Genomic DNA, 20741 nt, shown 5'->3' on the forward strand with positions numbered 1-20741 from the left:
CGAAAAAAACAACGACAACATAAAACTAAGGCCCTCCAAGTGTGACCCTGAAGGAGAGTCTTGGTGCAAAAATATCTTGGTGGAGCTGGTTTGCCCATCCAGGAGGCCGCAACTCTGATCCTAGAGATTCACCTCCTTTTCATGATATTTCACTAGCCCTTGCGACTACTTCCTCACATTTGTAGACCGGCTCCAGTGTTAACAGAAGACTTCTCCTTTAATACCCTGCAGCAAAACTGGAAAAGGGCTGGAAGCCATAAATCAGATTTTAGGAAAGACAGAAGATAACAAAATAGAAACAAACACAGAAAAGAACTTGAAATTAGATAGTCTGGTTTACAAAGCAAAGTTTACCCATCTTTAGTTTACAGCCCACTGCAGAGATCATGACTTCCTCTAGATAACTTGTTTTAAATGACGGTTTGCAGCACGTCACTATGTATTTTCAGGGATTTTTCTTTGCCTCTAGATACATTTTTTAGCTCTAGACTACTATAACCTACCTTCTAGAGCCTTATCTTCCACTAATCCTCAATGTGAGTTCTGTTTCATAGCCTTTCCTACTCAAAGACTTAAGAAAATGTCATTTGTTTTGCCTCTATGCTAAAATCATTCTTCATTCTTCAAAGTCCATTCTCCCTCAACACTCTTTTCTATCTACCCAAATTGTTTCATTCAGGTCTTTGTGGTTTCAAGGACCAGAAATTCAATTAAGTTAGCTCAAGTAAAAGGTTTTCTTAGAATAATTATGACATGTGATTTCTCAGAAATGGGAATCAAAGTACTCTTGAGCCAGGTATCAGTTGTGAATATTTGAGGCTTAAGCAATTTTCTTCCCCCTCGTATAAGAAGACATCTTGAGGTAGCTAGTTGCTGGTTGTTTTAGTAGCTCAACATTATAAAAACCAGTGACACTATTCTTCTTGGCCTTTCCCTCATGATCACAACATGGCTGCTGTAGCTCTAAATATCATATCCATATTCAAGGAAGGTAGAAAAAGGAAGGGAAGCCAGTCTTTTCCTTTGGTCAGGAAAGCAAAAACTTTCATGGAAACCTGCCAGCAGACTTCTGCTTACATTACATTTACAAGAACTCTGTCACATAGCTACTCATAAAGGAAATGAAATGACAATCCACATTATCGGAAGGAAAAATTTACAAAACAAAGAATTGAGAATTGTTGAAAAGAACTTCAACAGTTTAATAAAAATAAGATAAACATCCTAACAGAAAAATAGGCAAAAGATGTGAACAGGCAATTGACAGAAGAGGAAACATTTTCATAATCAATTTAGGAAAAGATGCCCAATCACATTAGTGATCAGGGAAATGCAAATTAAGACTACATTGAGATATGCATTATACCCAGTAAATTAGCAAAAATTAAGAACCTTAAAATATTAAGTGTTGAAAACGTGGAGTCTTATCCACTGCCGGGAGGGGTGGTAAAATGGCATAACCACTTAGTAATATAATCTAGGATTATCTAATGAGGTTGGATGTGGGCATACCCTATGATTCAGCAGTTCCAGCCAGCAATTCCACGCAGGAGACATGTACCTGAATGTTCCCAGCTGCATTATTTGTAACAGCAAAGATGGAAATAACTCAGATGGCCATTATCATAAGAATGAATAAAACGATATATTCATATGATAGACCTATAAGAATTGTGGCAACAGGAATGGGTATAAGAATTATAATTACGAGTGAAAAAAATCAAAGGCAGAAGACTATATAGATGGCATAATGTTTTAGAAGACAAAAACAAGAAAGCTAAACAACGTATATGTTTAAAGATACAGATACATGTGGTTATACTTTTTTCTACAGGGAAAAAACAAAGCAAGGAAAAGACACACAAAATTCAGGGTAGTGGTTACTCCTCCTGAAGCAGGAAACAAGAAAGGGATAGAACAAATGGGCAGATTCAATGATACTGCATTGCTCTAGGTATTAAGTTGAGTAGCAGATTCACAGCTGCTTATTTTATTATTATGCTTCACAACTTACTTATATGTTTTATATATTTATGTATCAAATATTACATAATAAAAATTTGTAATACGGTAAGAAACAAATACTTTGACAATAAGTGTAAAAAGGATTATAAATATGCCATAGTGTGGTAGTTTTTTTGAGGGCGAGGCACATACCTGAGGAACCAGATATTTACATTTTTAATGGTTTTAGTTTTACAATTTGAGTATAATAAAAACCACATTTGCTTCAGTCCAGGTGGGGAGAAAGGACGTGAGCACAAACACAAATACTCTAAGGAAATTTATTCTTATTTCTTTGCAGATACTTGATGAAACAAAAATGTAGTTGAGACAAGAAGCCCCGTAGAACAGAGAGAGTGAGACTTACCAATAATACTATGTTTAAGAACAGTGCAAGTAGAGGACGGGGGACAGAAGTGAGAACACAGAAGTCTTTAAAGAGAACGTGGAAACGAAGGATGTATTACTGTCTCCTTTCAAAATGCTTAGTAATGAAAGAAGAGAGGAAATCAGTGTCTCTCGTCTTCAGGGAGTCTTCAGGACTATTCTTCCCAAGTCCACTTTACTTTGCTTTTTGTGTTTCATGCCTGTTTACAGAGAGAAAAATATAGGCCCATGGATAAACTTTGTTAAGCATTTAAGAAAGCCTCTGAGGTCTCATGTCCAGTCCAGAGACACACTAGTACCTACCCTGAGGGGGGTGTTAAGGGTATCATTATTCAGTGTGTCCTTTTTATTATTTTCACCATTGTTTCAAGTTATTTCACTCATTCTTGATTCCAGTAATCACATCAGAATCCAATCATGACAAGAGACTAAAACGAACACCTCCCTCGCCAAAAAGGAACAAAAATCCCCACTCCAAAACAAAATGACATTTCTTTAGTCATTCTCTCTTCATCTGAGGATTTACTAATTGCTTATAATCTGCACATAGCACAGATCCCATTTAAAATTACAGGAAATGACACACATCTTAATGGACTTTGCTTTGTTGACCTATTTTTACAGCTATTATCTGTAACTCCTCCAAAGGTCAACCAATCTGTTAATATATCAACTGTTTTTCTTCTTTCTCACCTAAGAAAACGTCTGCTGTTGTGGGAGACAGACAGGAAAGAACAACATAAGTATCACCTCCCTAAGGAGTGTTTCAGGTAAAACTCCCAGATGCTTCTAACACAATATTCATTTAATTACATGCCGGTCTTGCTAAGTGGGCAGCAGGCTCCTGGACGGCAGAGATCTTCTCGTGCTCATCTCAGTCGCTCCACAGCTGTGCACTGGGTCTGGTATATATTCAGGGTTCAACAAACATGGAATGAATGAATGATTAAATAAAAAACAAACAAAATCATTAATTAACAAGGTTTTTTGAGTGTCTACTTCTGAAAAAGCATTTTAAAAGTAAATGTTTACTTCAAAACGTGTTTAAATAAAACTCTGTGCCTAGACTCAGCCAGGCACACAGTCATGATAATTGTTTTTTGAATGAATACCTAATCCTTACATATCACAAGTAATTTCAATTTATTGTGGCCTTGCAATTTGGGGTCCTTGCAACTCTGGAAGTAAGGGAAGCCACAGAATAAACAATGAGACATCTTTCTCAGGTATAAATTGTTTAAAGCTTTTAAAAGATATTCAAACGAAAGGTGAAATCTAAAACTCACATTCCTTTTAAAGAAAAACATGCTTCTTCAAATACATTTCTTGAGGGGGACTACTTGAGGCTCTATCTTTAGACTCCTTGAGGGTAACGTTATCTCTTCACTGTTTCTGGGGGTGCTTTATAGGAAAAGTCTGAGAAGTAGCAGATACAGTTTTCGATTTGCCTCTTACATCTTTGTCTAAGGAAGTAAGATATGACTAAGGAGGAAAGATACAAGTCGCTAACATCTGTAGAGAGTGTAACCTTTTAGAAGACACTTTCATATTATCTTTTCCGGGCTTTGCCACTTCTTCACTAGAACAGAGAGCAGGGATTATCAACATTTCAATTTTACAGATCAGGACACTGAGATTACTAAACCTTCAGTATGGTCTTCCAGGAACCTGGGGTGAGAGGATTACTCACTGCTGTTAAAGAAAGATTACTCTGCCGCTTGTTAAAAGGGTGAGGAAGACATTATTCAAGACTATTGCAGGAGGGGGTCATAACTCTTGCAATAGGAGAGAAATTGTGCTCAACTCTAAATACAGCCAAGACAGCTGGGAATTCACAGCCAACAAACGAGCAAAGTGAGGGGAGTTAGTGGATGGAAAATTACTAAGAGGAAACAGGATGGGTAGGGGGATTCTTGCTAAAGGCAGACTATATCAGAAGTGGAGGATAAAGCAATTTGATTACCTATCAAACACAATCAGCTATCAAGGGTGACGGGATGACTTAGCAGGATTCGGGCTAATACCGGGCCGGACTGGAAGGCCTAGGTGGAGGCCTAGGCGAGAATAGGGCTCAAAGGAACCTAACTCAAGTTTGGACAAGGCGAGAGTCTTTGTCACTGCCTACCGCGGACCTCTTTATTACCCAGTGCCCTCGGGTGGGCAGGGCTGGCACCGGCGCTCCGGGATCCGGGGTCGGGAGCCTAGCTTTCCCTCCGAGGCATCCACGACCGGCAGCCGGAGCTGACAAGGCCGTGCTTGGAGACCAGCGGAGGTTCGCGGGTGGGAGAAACGCCCCTAGCACCGCGTCCCCCTTCGGGGGCGGGCTCTGCAGGTCGGGGGGGCGGGGCCCGCGGCGCTGATTGGCTGGCGCGCTGCGGCCTGGGGTTCCCCTACCCCGCCCCACCGCCCCCTGACTGGCCGCCCAGCCGCTGGCTCGCTCCCTCAGCCCGCGCGGCCGTACGCTGGCCGGTCCCGCGCTGCCCGGCGGGAGGGGCTGGGCTCGCGTTTCTCCTCCCTACCGGTCCCCATCCTTAAAGCACGAGTCCCGACGCCCCGCCTGTGGAGAGGGCGCCGGGATCCGGACAGCGAACAGCCAGGGCGTGCGGAGGTCGACTGAGGAGGGCCTGAGGCCACGGAGCGGCGGCGGCTGGCACGCGAGCGTCTCGGCCCCGACCGACTAGTTGCGGGAGCTGTGAGGGGAGGGGTCCTGGGCGCCATTGCTGGCCGTCCAAGCGCCGCCCGGTGCCAGTCCGCCGTCGGCTGCTCTCCCCCGACTGGGAGGCGCCGTAGCTCGGGGCCGGTCTCGTGAATCAGTGCCTCGTCTGCCGCCCGCGCCGGGGCGCCCGCGCCGAGACCATGTTTGACAAGACTCGGCTCCCGTACGTGGCCCTCGATGTGCTCTGCGTGGTGCTGGGTACGTACGCGCCGCCCGCCGGAGGGGCGTGTGTGCGCGAGCCCGGGGTGGGTGCCCCGGTAGGTGCGGGCGTGTGTGTCCTGGGAGGGGCCTCGCGGAGAGCCGCGGCCCGGCGTGGGGGGTGTGCCTGACGCGCGCCTGTGCCCGGCGGGACGCAGAGGGTGGCTTCCGCAGCTCGGGAACCCTGCTTTGCAGCCTGCACCCCGGCTCCCGTGTGGCCGCTGTTGTCTTGTCTGTCGCCCAACGGTGCGCTCAGCCCAGCCCTGCTTGGACGCTGTTCACGCCCCTGCGCTCGGTCCCTTGCTCCTGTCCTCTCTTTCCCATTCCACTCGCAGCAGAGCAGGGTGGGCTCCTGCCCTCTCTGCTGTCGAGAAGCCTGGTCACTGGCTTATCAGGTTCAGTACCGAAACTGGAGGTTTAATGCGCTAGGGGTTCTCAGTAACAGGCTCCAGTGCCTAGTTGATCTTATTTGTGGGAAGCAGGTTAATTTTTCGTCTATTAAAGGCTAGAACGTTCCTGATTAGAAGGTGTTACCAGGTTGTAAATTGTCAGGTTGTAAGTGGGTGTGCGGGTGCCAAGCTTCTGCCCATAGGTCAGAATCAGAAGCAGCTTGTGTTTTGGGGGGATTGGGAGAGTGCCCCAAACCTGCTGTTGCCTTCTCTGGACAGGACTTGTCATGGTGTAGCTTTCCATCTCCTGTAACAGCCCGCAGGGAGGACTAGACATTCTTTGGTTGCAGCAAATTTGGCGTTGTCTTCCTGATGAATTCAGTTATGGGGCTTCTGGTTGCCAGTTTCTCCTTTCTTTGGACGAGAAAGGATTGAAGTCATCTGGATAAAGGACAGACTTTGGAAGGAGGGACTTCCATCTTTTTTATATGTATTGTGTAAGGCAGTATGTTGTGAACTGTTTATACGTTGTGGGAAAAAACCCCAACAAGACCTGCTCGAGGTTTGGGTAGTCCTACTTATGTTTAAGTATCAAAGTAATGGTACTGGTAGGTTGGCAGGGTTGGAGAGCTGTGACTTTAGCGTCCTAGATGCAGGTCTGCGTAATGGCTTTTCAGGGATAGGAAGTCCCCCAGGTTTTAATCCAGTATTTCGCTCTCCTGCCTTGAACCTGACCATTTAGGCGCTTGCAATCTTGCTGAATACTTATAAAATGTTACCTGTTTTTTGCAGAAAAATCTTCTTTTAATGAAATTTCTTTATTGTTTACCAAGACACTTCCTGTATAGCTCCACCATGAATTTTAGGAATTAAGTTTAGGAAAGCGAAACACAATTTTGGAACACTTTTTATAGAAGCACAAGTAATCCTTTCAGATGTCAGGACATATTAATAATTACATTAAAATATATTCAGATTTATTTGCAGTGAAAAGTTTACCTTTGGTAAAGATGTTAAATTTTGAAACATATTTTAACTTTTGCTCAGTTTCACTGGAGCCTTGTTAACCTTCATTTGTCTTTTAGTGAAGGGAGAGGAAAATTTGATCAGAAGTAATTTTGATAATTCTAACGTATTGGATATTCTGTCATTGCCACATATTGTGTACTCTCATAATTTTATATCAGCTTCCCCTTTTCCTACATTGTGGACGTTATTAATTTATAAAACAAACGTGGGTTTTCTTTGGGCCAAGCACTGTACTAGGACGCATGAAACATAATACTGCTCTGAGGTAGCTGAAGCTACTGTCGTTAAACACAGCTATATGGTAGATCTATGTTTTTTTGTTTTTTAATTCATATATAAGGGAGGAACCTATATGTAGTATGATTTTATAAATTACAGGTTCTGGTAGTCTATATTTTCAATATGATGGAAACATCACATAATTGTCCTCTAGCAGTAAAAGTAAGGTTATTGCTACATTGATCTGACAGTTGCAGGGTTTATGATGGCTCTCAAAAAGATAAAATTGTGTTTACGATTTTAATGTCTTTGATGGTTTTGGAAAAAAGCTTGTTTTGGGGACTTATGCATTAAGTACGTTTCAGGAAAAGATACCTGATCTATTTGAAACACATTTTATCTGTTCTTGTATTATTAGAATTTCTTTTGAGGTAGTTCAGTGTATTGTCAAGATAAGCCCCAAATTCCCTTTTCATAAATAGAAAATGAAGTATTGACTTAGTTTAGTTTGATATATAAAATGACATTAGACTTAACATCAACTCTCCATTACAAACAGCAATGAAAGAGAATAGTGGTACAAGAGATACAAAACTTTTTCGTGCTGAGTTTTGGAAGACAATATAGTTTTATAGCAAGCTCATCTTTCTAGTGGAGTCTAAAGGTCGTTTTAAATTTAGTTTTTATTAACCTTATGGACTGCAGGAGATTGGCAGCGTGAAATCATCATAGCCTGAAGAGGGTTATCAACTTGGCATTAACTTTTTTCTTTTTCTGTGGAGAATCTACAGGTAAGAGTTGACTATACCAACAAAAAGATGATTAAGCACTTCATAAATATAGGGTTATGTGAAAGTGATTCATAATTATAATGTGAATATGTTCCAGGTTCTGTTAATGACCACTCCAACATCGTACAGTGTATTCATTTTAATATGACGATGTTACGTGATTGTGCTACGTGGCTACTTTATAATTTTACCAAGGTGTTGTCTGTTGAAGTGATCATTAACTGTGTCCTGCGTGTGTGCGCACATGTGCGTGCAAGCATTTCTACCCCTAAGTCAATGTCGTCTTCACTATGAAACATGAATTCCTCTATATAATACATCCAAATTATTAGTTCCTCCTTGGTAAATTCTTGGAAAAAGAGTGAGAATTTTGAGGGATGATGTGTATTCGCTTCCTTTCTGAAATGAAGCGTAGTTTTCCCATCTTTCTGTGGCTCTTTTGATGATGAGTCTATGATTGTAGAAAAAGCTATAAATATCATCTGAGCACTCAAGAAAAGCTGCTCTACAAAGAGTGATAGTGGGCTGGTACGAAAGGAGCTATGTTTTTGCCCAGTGTATTAAACCATATCCTGAATAAAACTTGTTAGTGTTTAGGGGCTGGCCTGGTGGTATAGTGGTGAAGTTTGCACACTCTGCTTTGGCAGCCTGGGGTTTGCAGGTTCACATCCTGGGCACAGACCCAGTACCTCTTGTCAAGCCACGCTGTGGCGGCATCCCACCTAAAATAGAGGACGATGGGCACAGATGTTAGGTCAGTGACAACCTTCCTCAAGCAAAAAGAGGAAGATTGGCAGCAGACGTTAGCTCAGGGCCAGTCTTCCTCACAAAAACAAAAAATGAAACAAAACAAAAAACAAACCCAGAACCTTCTTAGTGTTTAATTGCTGAGGGTCATTCCAAATTTTATCCACCGTGGCATTAGGCTGCCAGTTAATGGACACTGAGTCCACCAGTTGATCCAGTGCACATTAATTGAAGGCTAATTCTATACCAGGTCCATATGAGGTGCTAGGGATACAATAATGAGTAAGACAGTCCCTGCCCTAAAGGAGCTCAGAGTCGAATGAGGGAGAAACAAATAAACAAGAGGTTACAATATGTCATGATAAGAGTAATAATGGAGGTATGGAGTAGATGCTCTTTGAGTACAGAGAAGGGAGTTGTTTTAGATCTAATAATTACAGATGTTTGGGTTGTGTGGTTACTCTTAGAGATGCAGAAATGACAGAAGTTACCTGGGATTACTCTTAGAATCTTTTTTTTCTTCCCCAAGGGCAGTAGGAACCCAAGTAAGTACCTGTGTTTGTGATTCTTTTTGCAGGCATTCCCATGGTGCCTAGAAGATTCAGGTGGAACTGGCAAAACCTTTTTATGTGCCTGTGTTTTGCTGGGCGGCAGTCATTTAGAATAAATACTCTTCTGTGCTGCATATTCTTTTGCTCCTCCAGATCTTTTCTTCACCCTGCTCTGTGCTGAGAAGCGACTTCTGTGGACTGCATCAACAGAGCTCTTGCTTTTAGTTTTTGGTTGGCTTTGGCTAATGGGTCATCAGCAGGAGGCCTGGAAGAGCCAGTTCCTTGCTCCTGGATTTATGTTGCCAGAGCTGTTCTGTGTTTTGTGAGTAGGTCATGGCTTCTATTCAGTGGCCCCCTCTGCCAGCCTGCTACAGTTACAGATCTTTCTGAGTTCTGGTAACCCTTTATTTGCCCCTTTAGGCCTCAAGATGATAATGGCTTCCTCATGCTGCTGGTCTGGGAGTATGCCACCATCCCTTGCTGCTTTCCCTAAACCCTGCCTATGCCTTTGAAGATGGTTCCTTCATTAAATTCTCTTGAATATTTTATTTGAGTGTGCTGTTTTTTTGCTGGGACCCTGCTGATAATACTCATATAGGCCCAAAACAGATCTGAGGTAGCTTCCCTTTCTGGACTTGACTCCAATCATAGCTGCCTGTAATACCAGGTGCAAACAGGAGCTCATGGGCCCTAACATTAGCTTTCTTGGAAAGGGAGGGAGTCATGGTTTCTTTAGCTTGCTTCATATGCGGTATTACCATTACGCCAAATCAAAGTCAATAGATTTAGATTAAAATCTGGCAGCAAAAAAACATTGGCAGCCAATACTAGGTGGTTGTGGAATCCCAGTTACTTACTCTTCTCCATTAATTATCTCAAATTCTGATGCCATATGTCATCACCGTAATACTGACATCGTGCTGCCCCATAAATATTACCTGTAAGGAGCGGTCCCTTTCTCAAGGAAGAAAAACGCAAATATTTAGTGAAAGATTCTCTCTTGCTAGATAGTCTCAAGCATTTTGAGCCTTCCCTTTTCTCGTAACATTTATGTTCATTGACTCATTATTGAGTACGTATTTGTTTAATATCCAATAGGTGCTGGGCATTGTGTTAGGTACTGAAGATACAAATAGTAAATAAGTATAAACAAATAGGACATAGTGCTTATTCTGATCACTTGCCATTTCAGCTTACAACTTCTATTAAGTTAACTTTTTTGCTTCTGATGAAAGTTTCCCGGGTTTATTTCTTTGTTTTATGTACCTTTTCTCTTTCCTCTCAGCCAAAGAGAGAGGGAAGGAATCTCAAAAAATGAGCAAAAATTTGTCAAATTAGCATATTCTTGGGTCAGACTGGAGTCCTGTTGCAAGGCTTTTCCTATCTTTAAGTGGCCACTTTGGGACAAAAGCAGAAGCCTGGAGGAAATTGCTATTCTTTGGCTCTAGTTGGTTTTATACAGTTGAGTTTTAACTTAAATTTACCTTGCTTGGAATAGAGTATGGAAATGTTCAGAGAATGTTCCCCTCTATAGATTTTATGCTATGTGGTTCTTCCTTTATAGTCTCTTATAATTACATACTTTTGGAAACTCCTGGATATGCTGTGAATATTTATTATTTTCTTTCTTGTTTAGTTATTTTTGGCTGAGCTCTACCAAAGTTTCCTATGTGTTACTCAGCTTGGGGAATTATTCTGATTCTTTTGGATAAGAAATTGAAGTTTAATTGTTACCCTTTCCCCTACTGAAAAAGAGAGAAGTTGGTAGAAAGTCACTGAACTCCCAGAATTTAAGGGAATCACTTAACATGTACCTTCAGTTTTATGGAAGGGAATTGGAATGTTAATTGTCTGCTTCCTCCTAATTTAGGTGGCTTAATCCAGCATTTGGGATGGAAATGTACCGTATATGTAATAAGCTAGTTAGAGATTATAGAGACACTGTCTTTTCTCTTTTCTTATTTTCTTTTCAAAAAAAACATTCACCATTCAGATATTGTGAATGGTGGTTACAAGTAGCTTTCGTCTTTCCTTCTGTCCCTCTATTTTCTCTATTTACCTAATTTTTCATTTTTACTACAGTCTCGCCAGCCCCCCCCCCCCCCCCCCCCCCCCCCCGCCCACCACCTTCTTCCCTTCAACCTTCTTTCTGTCTAGGTTTAGAGCCCAGATGGCTCAGAGTTGTTTTTTACTTAACTGAAACTAGTCTAACCTTGGGATTGACTTGTTCTTCATAAACTATAAATTTTTCTTTAAAACATTAGAGAGACAGCATAGTCTAGCGATGGGCCCTGGATCCAGACTGCCTGGGTTCACATTCCAGCTCCTCCATTTACTATCTTGGTGACCTTGGGCAAGTCTCCTCTTGGTGCCTCTGTTTCCTCAGCTGCGTAATGATAAAAGTACCTGCCTTATATGGTTGTCTTGAGACTTAAATGAGTCAGTATGTAAAGGACTTAGAGCAGTGCCTTGCACTTAATATGCGTGAGATGGTTGTCAAATAAAATTAATCCTCTATAATCCTACCAACTATAACAATTATTTTAGTAGAAATAACATCAACTAGTTTTGTATTAGGGACAAAAACACTAACACACTTTAAAATGTTTCCCATGAGTACTCATGGAATATCTTTGAAGCTTACAGAGCATCTTGAAATAGTAGTGTTTTATCAGTCATGTGTAAAAACCACATATATACTCTCCAAGTAGTGGAAATCCCAGCTATGGTGGAAATTGATCCACCATATAGGTCTGTGGTAGAGTGTAATTAAACAAATGGAAAAACTGTTACTTGATAACAGTGGTAAGTCCTGAATTTCACCTTAATCAAGAAAATAGAATTAGCTGCACTCTAGTCACTATTTTTATTGTCCAGGTCTTGGAAATATTCACCCCCCCATTTAAAAAGTAGACTTAATATTCCTAAAATTTTTGAATGACCTTAATTGTACGTCCTCATTTGTGTAAATTTTATTATTTGAATTCCTCTCTGCAATTAAGCAGGCAGCAAAGAAAAACTGTTGTGTAATATCTCTCCGAACCCTCCTCCCTCTTACCTTGTTTTTTCAGTCAGATGTTTATTTTGACGTGTGTTAACCTGAAATTGTTTTTTATGTTGTGTGAGCACAATGTTAAGTTTTTATAATATTTTATTTTATATCATCTTTCATTTATTTATTTATTAAGCACCCATTATGTGCTGAGTACAATGCTAAGACCTGTAACTATCACTGTGAAAAAGATAAAAGTATCTATACTAATATACAAGACAATTACAAATGTTTGTAAATGCCATGAAAGAATTTAAACAAGGTTAGAAGAGTGAGATGTTGGGAGTGGCAATCTCAAGGAAGGCTTCTCTGAGGAGGGGATATTTGAATTGAGATTTAAGGATAAAAATACGTAGGCCATGGAGGAGCTAGAAGATGATTCCAGGCATAGAGAAGAACAGATGTTAAGGGGCAAAGGACATTTTGTAACAGAAAAGAAGTCACTGTGGCTGAAATAGTATGCATCCGTGGTATTCTGAATAGTGAATTTCGTAACTTATTTCTAAACATCAGAGTGGATAATAATCAGTGGCATTTATCTAGTGCTCCCTAGACCCTGTGCAGCCTGGGAGGTCTCTCATCACTTGCTCAGGGAGGGTAACCTGGCCATCTTCATTCTGCAAATGATGGAACTGAAGCTTAGAGTAGTTGGCAAACTCTCCCAATGGAACCCAGCTAAGAAGTGATATGGTCAGGCATTGCGAAGTGCATTTTTGAGGGTTATAACTTTTGACTGCAGATGACTGCTCCAGGTTTGGGAAAGGTGGTAGTACATGGAGAGGGTGAGGAAAGAGGGATTGGGGGAATTGGCTGTAAAAGCAATGATTATTTTAGGTGGCCTGAATGTTTTATGACTGTCTTAATTTTATATGATGTAGCTTCAAAGTCAGTTTCTGTTTACCATATTTTGAGCATGTGTCTGCTGTCTGAAGAAGGCAGTTTAGTTTTTCATAACTCAAACTCCTAATAACTACTAAGAATTTTCCAGAAAGGTATATCATACTGGAAGATGTAGCTAATTTGCCTTGTTCAGTAATATACCCACAGAGTTTTTCTTCAAACAGTGTTGTTGTTGTAGGCGTTCCTACACAGGAGGGAAGACCTTTGTCCTTCACTGTATTTCATGTGAGTCATATGTATAGAGTTCAGAGTCACCTTAGGTAACTCATTCGAGCGGATATAGTTAGAACCTCGTGGTTTGGTTCTCAGTTGTCACTGCTTGGAGATGTTTCCTGAGTCTTTTACAGGGTGGGGTTCCCAGGAAAATGACATATAGGAAATGTGTAGCGGATGAGCTCTTGAGTTAATTGGCAGCTTGTTAAGCCAGGTTCTGCCTTGCCTTTTGGTTCACTTACGTCAGCAATAAGAGAGTTGGGTTGGCTGCCTAGGTGCTGGAGAAGTAAATGAGGAGAAGAGAAGAAAACCATTATTTATTGAATGCCTAAATGAACCTTAGGTAAATGGCTTACATAAACTCATGCAGTCATCACAAAACTCTGTAAAGTATTAGCTTTATTTTATGCTCTAGCACTGGGGATACAAAAATGGGTGAAAAAAGAAAACAAAACCCATAGACCTCAAATAGCTTCTTGCTTATTGTAGAAGACAAACTCATAAGAAACAATGACAATATTCTATGGTATGTTGAGTGCTTGATAAGTCCCGGCACTGAGGTTGTTAAGAGTGAGTGAGGCAGGTTCTCCATTCTCAAGAGGTATGCAGAGCCTTGTAAGGGGAGATGGGTAGGTATTTTAATGAAATCTATATTTCAGAAGAATTTCTCTGAGACAGTCTCTTTTTACTTTCCGGCAGAGAGAATGTAAACCTTTGGGAACATTACTTTTGGCTAGTGCTAAATTCTGGAAATAATTCCTATGGATAGTTCAGAATCCATCTATATTCCTGGGTGAAAACACTGTGGTGAGGGTACTTAGAAAGTGTGTGGTACATAGGCATTCAGGTATTTGTTACATGAATGAATAGGCAATGTACTTGAGTCAGTCACCCTTCTGGGGTGTGAATTCTAGCTCCATCTTTTACTAACTGAATGACATTGGGCAGTACATGTCAACTCTCTGTGAATTTCCTCATCTAATGAGGAAAAAGATGATGCTCAAAGTGCCTTCCTCTTAGTGCTGTGAAATTAGATGAGATAATGAATGAGACATGTATGTGAAGTGTTTAGCATAGTCTTGGCTTGTGCTGCTGTTGTTATCATTATCATTATTAAGCTAATAAACCAATTTGGTACAATTGACCAAGTCTGTTTAAATTTGATATCACATGCTGGTGACTTTTCTTTTGGAACATAATTTAGTGTAGTTCTAGCTTCAGTTTAAACAGCATTGAAATGGGAGTCTGGTTTGTATTTCAGTAGAATGTATTGCAGCATTTGACACTACTAGACTCAGGGTTTAAAAGGGGATATTTTGAACAACTGCAGCAGACCTGTAGGAGATCAATTATAAATTTAGCCTGGCCAAGAATGGGGTGAGTGTTGTCAGCAGGAAATAGGAAAAAGCTGAAGACTGATTGAATTATTTAGGAAGTAGTGATATAGGAAAAATGGGTCCTGATACAGTGTAATGTAGGCCCACTGCTTGAGTTTCTTCTTTTGCCATGCATAGGTACACGACTTTATCAGTGATCAAGTGGCTCATGAAAACTTGCAACCAGTTTGTTATTCCTATGTCAGTCATATTATGAGAAATGGTGACATATGCTACCTTGAGAAGAGAAAGTAAAATAGAATTTGGTCAAACTCACTGAAATTTCAGTGAAGGGAGATTTCCAGTTTTAAAAAAGAGAAAGATTAATGTTCACCTACCATTTTAATTAAAGAATGAAAACAAAAGAATAGGAACCACAATGGTAACTTAGTCTGCTGAATATCAGCAGATTGTTATATGTTTCAATAGAAGTTTGTCTTCAGTGAAGTATGTCAAATTCTTTTGGCAAAGATCTGACACACCAAGGGGATCTCTTCTAACAGTTTAATCTGCTTGTGCTATATTCTATTCCAGTCACCTGCAGAATGATAAATAGGAGAGAGATGTTCTTTGAAATAATTACATTATCTAGGATTATGTTTCTGTTTTCCTCAGTACTAGTCTTGCAGGTCATTTGTTAGCTAATTAATGATTGGAATGGTGAGACCTCAATGCTACTGTGTAGCTGTAGCTGGCAGAATGGTTTATTAGTATGTAAGGCATTGGGATACAGATGTCATTAAACAGTTAAGGAGTGTCATCTACCTAGTAGCCATGGAAACCCAACACCAATTAGAAATATGTGCACCATGGGCAAAGTTGTAAGAAAATCTTGACAAAATTGAGTCCTATTTAAGAGCCATATTTTTTGCTAATAATTTAAAACTTACAGTTAAAAGCGTTAACCTATTCACTAGTCATGCCTGAGATTTAAAACTCAAGTGAGCCTCTTTAGAACAAAGGCCTTGGTGTGACCTTTGGCTAAATAAATTTCTTCCGATAAAAAGGGAGGCAAAGAGGAGAGGGAGGAAAAAGAAAATGAAAAATGGAAGAAGTAAATATTGCTGGATGATGTGTGTTTTTGCCTTCCATGAGGAGTTCGGGAGATGATGAAGCTTCTTTGAGAGGAAGAAGGAGAATGGAATTAATCAAGAGGGTGTACTTCGTAGGGCAAGAGATTGCTGCCCAGGAAAGAGATTGTGGTGGAGATTCTGATTTTCACTTGGATAAATCTGTGTCGCATCTATATGATTTAAATTTCCTTAAGTAAGGAATGTGTCCTTTAGGTTGGTTAATTCAACCTAAATTTAGGATTTACTAGGTAAAAGGGGCAGATTTCTGGAAAAAATTTGTGGTAGTTACCCTTATTTCATGTCTTCAGACTTTTCATAATTAAGAATGAAATATTGAGATTGGGAGACAGTATAACTTGGTTGACTATTTTGGAAGTTAAAGTTGTAGTAAAAGCAGAGGAGTTTGAAATTTTGAACTGTCAGATATATCATAGAATTGTGGCAGAAATGTATAGTTCATATAAGGGCTACCATAAACATGTTTTAGTGGATTATCTGAATATAATTCAGGAGAAGGTGTTTATGCTATAGGAGATAAAGACATATTAATACTTTCTATAATAAAGGGTGAGAATGGGTACTTTTTGAGTAGATTAGCATCATATTCCCAAAATAAGTGGGAAACAGACTGTTGTACCATTTTAAAGAGATTAGAATGTAGAGTGAGTCTTACCTTACAGTTTCAACAGAACTTTGTTAAAATATTTTGTATTTTATCAAGATATGAAATAAATTTCCACTTATTTTTACTAATGTGTAAAAGTTTAATAGATTTCTTTTGTATTCATGGGGCACACAAAAGTTAAGAATATGGACACTGGAAACCTGCAGGTCTGAGTTTGAATCCTAGTTCTATCACTTGCCATTAGGGTAAATCATCCAAGTTCACAACTTCAATGACTTTATCTGAAAAGGGCTGGGTCTTCCTTGGTATATTCTCCTTGGCATATGGCCTGATATCTGCTACATAGTAGGCATTTGTTTATGCTACAAATTTTAGTTCCTCACATATTGTGTGTTAGGCTCTGTTTTAGGCAGTGGAGATACATATAATCATACAAATAAATAAAAAAAAAGAACTAATGAGTGCTAAGAAGGAGAAATAAGGGTACTATGAGAGTTTATAAAAAGAGTTTTGAATAAGGAAAATGAGGTAGCTTTTTAAAATGATGACTTTGGCTGCAGGGTGGAATGATAGATTAGACCTGGAAAAGAATGGATTTAGGGAGATCAGTTAGGAGGCTGGTGAAACAGTCCAAATGAGGTAATGGTAGTGAGACTAAAGAGGTGGTGGTGGAGATGGAGAAAAGTTGATGGATTTGAGAGGTATCTGGGAAGTAAAATGGACAGGTTTTGGTGACATATTGAATGTGGGGAGTCAGGGAGAAATATCAAGGATAGTTCTGAAAGTTCTGGCTTGTATGATCATATGGATATTGGTTCCTACCAATTACTGAGCTCGGGAGCACAGGAGAGAACCCGATTTAAGAAAGAAAGGGGAATGGAGAGGAGATAATGAGTTTGGTTTTGAGCATGTTGTGTTTAAGGTGCCTTTGAAATTTCCAGGTGAAAGTATCAATTCCTCTTTTGGATAAATGGGTCTACAGCTCAGGGGAGTGGTCTGACTTTGTGGAGTCGTGGGCATAGTCATGGTTGTTGAAGTCATGAGAAGTGATGGAATCTCAGGAAGAAGTTTTAAAGTGAGAAGGAAAGAAGTTTAGCACTGAGCTTTGAGAAACACCAACATTTCAGATTGACTGGAAAAAATGAAGACCACCAGGACTGAGAGGGAGCACTTTAAAACCCAGGAGGCTATTTCTTGAAAGCCAAGTGAAGAGAGTGTCTCAAGGAGAGAGTGGTAACAATGTCTACGTTCTGCTGAAAAGTCAAGTGACATAAAGTCTAGAAAATGTCCTTTGTGTTTAGTTATACAAAAGTCATTGATAACCTTATGTAAAGCCATTTCCAAATAGGAATTGGCTGAGAAGTAGGTAGTTGGTGAAGAAATGGAAATTGTGGGTATTGGTCATTATTTTAAAAAGTTGAACTGAGAAGGAAGAGTGTAGCAGCTTAAGAGGGAAGACACCCAAATATTGGCTGAATAAATAAATGTACCTTGTGGGCCTTCTTGAGAAGATTCTAGGCACAGGCCAGCAGGATCATTTCTGAAAATGGGAAGAAGATCAGTTAGGGATATCAGCTGAAACGCTAATAGTCTGGGATAATAGGTTGTCATAGTTTCCTATGATGTGCTGGATAGGGGAGGGATGATCTTGCTGGATAGAGGAATACCATTTTTAGATTAATGGTATGGGAATAGTTGAACAACTCTTACAGAACCCTCTTTGCTGAGAACAGTGGATTACTTGATACTGTTGTTTTCCCAAGTAACTGTTACCAAGTCTGGTCGGGTTTGGGATGTGGAGCCTGGTAGACTGGTTTCAAAATTCTGCTTTGCTGTATATTCTTGCTTCAGGTCACACACCTGGTGTGCTTCAGTTTCTTTACTTGCATAATGGAGAGAATATTGTCTGCCTCACAGATTTGTTAGGAATAAATGAGAATCTATGTAAATAAAGCTCCTGGTACTTAGTAGGCACTCAACAAACTAATATCTGCCTTTCTTTTTTTCTTGCTTCCCATGGTAGCTGCTCTTTATTGTCTAGTTTCAGCATTATATGTTTGCCCTTAGCCTTAAAGGAATAATTTGTGGGAGTCCTTCTTTTTTCAACTTACCTTCTGTATAAAATAACTTGAGTGGTACAAACATACATTTTTGGGAAAATGGATATATGATTTGCTACTGCAATAATCATAACCATTAAGAAAAAGAATTTTACCAAACTTTTCTGGCTTATGTGCCTTTAAAAAAAGTGTGTGTGTTTTAAACAAAGCTTACCAATTTAGATATGCCACTTTAGTGACTTCCTGCCAAAGTAAGAGTTTTTATGTTTTTGTTTTGAGACACACCTTAGTATAACTTTATTTTAGTTTCTGGACCCTTGCCATTTGGCATAATTTCAGACTAGACATGATAGATCTACGTAAGTACTTTAAATATTTTAAAATACACAATACATTTTTTATTGGGGTATGTGAACTGGTAACAGCAGTTGAGGTCTCAGGTCTGTATTTTATTTGGCTGTTTATTTAACATTTTTTATTTGTAGTTTTGATTCTTAAATTATTTTCTATGCATATTTTGAGCAATGAGATAACTAATTTTGTACCAAAATGGTGAAATTAAGTGAATCTGATTTCTTTTCTTTACGTTTGGTTGCTAAAGCAGTCTCCTTAAAGGTTTTGAGGGGCTGGCCCAGTGGCACAGTTGTTAAGTGCGCACGTTCCGCTTCTCGGTGGCCCGGGTTTGCCAGTTCAGATCCCGGGTGCAGACATGGCACCGCTTGAGAAGCCATGATGTGGCAGGTGTCTTGCGTATAAAATAGAGGAAGATGGGCACGGATGTTAGCTCAGGGCCAGACTTCCTCCGCAAAAAGAGGAGGATTGGCAGTACTTAGCTCAGGGCTAATCTTCCTCAAAAAAAAAAAAAAAAGTTTTGAAATCAGCTCCCAACCATCCATCAACGTACCCAGCCTCTTAAGAGGCATTTCTGTATTTACCTTTGTAGAAGATAACTATCCTAGAATTTTTATAAGGGCGTTACAGTTTGTCAGCCTTATTCAAGAGTCAGTGTAATAGTAAACACACACTTGTTGTTCTTTGTATTATAGGCCTTAACTGCTGAATGGAAGACATTATCTCTTGTCCAGCTACGAATAAGGGAGACTTCGTTGGCTAAGGGAAATTTGTGGATGGGATTGCCGGAACTAGAATTCTCATTGTTGGTTCAAAGAGAGAAGTAACTTAACCAGGTGTTCTCACCTGAACACAAAATGCTTTGTTTTACAAGTTTAAATAATACCCAGATAAAGCCCTAGAGGTCGTAATTTCTTTCAACTAAAGGTTAAATAAACGCTATAGAAACTATACTTCAAAGAGGAAACTTCCCCTTGATTCGCTATCCTATATTGTCTCTGAAATTTGTTGGCTATTTACAAGCCTTTAAAGAAAGAGAAAGACAAGTAAAATACATGTAGTTAATATTTGATGAAATATTCCTGTGCGTATAGATTTTCCAAGTTAAAAATTACTTTTTCACTAGAGGAGCTTCTCATATCTTGTTTCTTTCTCCAAAGGTATAGAGTTTGTAATATATTTTACTATTTTGACTTTGGAAATACCTGGTTTTTCATTGTATGGATTTAGCATGATGTACTTAACTCTCATACATGAATTAAGTGTTGTGATAGATGTGTGTATTTATCAGGTCTGTGGGGACTCAGAGAGTGAGCAGGGGTTGTGAGGGCTGTAGGCAAAGGAGAAAGAGAGGGAATAAGCATTTATTAAGCTCTTTTAATGTGCCAAGTGCTGTGTTAGTTTACAGCCATTCTGGGAGGTATGTAAGTAGGCTCTTAGTTTACAGCAATTCTGGGAGGTATGTAAGTAGTATTTATTTGAATTTATCATATGAGGAAATCGAGCTCAGATAGCTGAGTAATTTGCCCATGCTCACTCAAGTAGTAACTGGGAAAATGACGAAGTAAACTCAGCCAGGCGTATCTGACTACAAAATCCCAGCTCTATCCAGGACCCCACCCTGCCATACCAAAGACTCCAGAAGCTGAACAGAAGCTAGAATGAATGGCAAGTAGGCGTTAGCTAGGTGTAGGGATGGGGTCGTTGCATTGAGCATGCAGGAAGTTTGAAACAGGTGAGGGGAGTATGAGAGGCAATATGAGGCTTAAACCAACATTTAGGTTTTTTAAAAAAAATTCACATATATAGTAAAACTCATTCTTTTGGTGTACAATTCTATGAATTTAGAAAATTCAGAATTTAGTCCTGTAACCACCACACAATCAAGATACAGAACTGGTCTGTTAACCCCGAGAATTCTCTCATGCTGCTCTTTTGTAGTCTAATCTTCCCACCATCCTCCACTTCTGGCAAACTCTGATCTGTTCTCCATCTTATAATGTCATATAAATGGAATGTCATATAATGTCATATAAATGGAATCATACAGTATGTGGCCT

The 20741-nt window shown here is 39.8% G+C and overlaps 1 protein-coding gene and 2 long non-coding RNA genes across 4 annotated transcripts in view; 2 read left to right on the plus strand and 1 right to left on the minus strand.

Annotated features, from left to right (window-relative positions):
• Positions 1 to 1171: 1171 nt before the first annotated feature.
• On the minus strand, positions 1172 to 4526 carry LOC102148723 (uncharacterized). The gene is made up of 3 exons (XR_011430370.1): positions 4355 to 4526; positions 3205 to 3293; positions 1172 to 2591 (listed from the first exon to the last, which is right to left on the minus strand). It is a non-coding gene; the product is annotated as an uncharacterized lncRNA (long non-coding RNA).
• A 252-nt stretch (positions 4527 to 4778) lies between these two features.
• The window catches only part of PLPP1 (phospholipid phosphatase 1), a 95866-nt gene continuing 79903 nt past the window's right edge, over positions 4779 to 20741 (plus strand). Inside the window, exon 1 of one of the 2 annotated variants that reach the window (XM_023625668.2) lies at positions 4779 to 5305. In XM_023625668.2, coding sequence (XP_023481436.1) covers positions 5248 to 5305 — 58 coding nt within the window. In that variant the 5' untranslated portion in view covers positions 4779 to 5247. The remainder of the gene's footprint in view (positions 5306 to 20741) is intronic. The other variant, XM_001493894.7, reaches the window with a different exon arrangement.
• LOC111769757 (uncharacterized) lies at positions 5323 to 9579 on the plus strand. The gene is made up of 4 exons (XR_011430371.1): positions 5323 to 5364; positions 7648 to 7733; positions 9058 to 9353; positions 9452 to 9579. It is a non-coding gene; the product is annotated as an uncharacterized lncRNA (long non-coding RNA).

This window comes from Equus caballus, chromosome 21 (genome assembly GCF_041296265.1).
Source record: "Equus caballus isolate H_3958 breed thoroughbred chromosome 21, TB-T2T, whole genome shotgun sequence".
Lineage (NCBI taxonomy): Eukaryota > Metazoa > Chordata > Mammalia > Perissodactyla > Equidae > Equus > Equus caballus.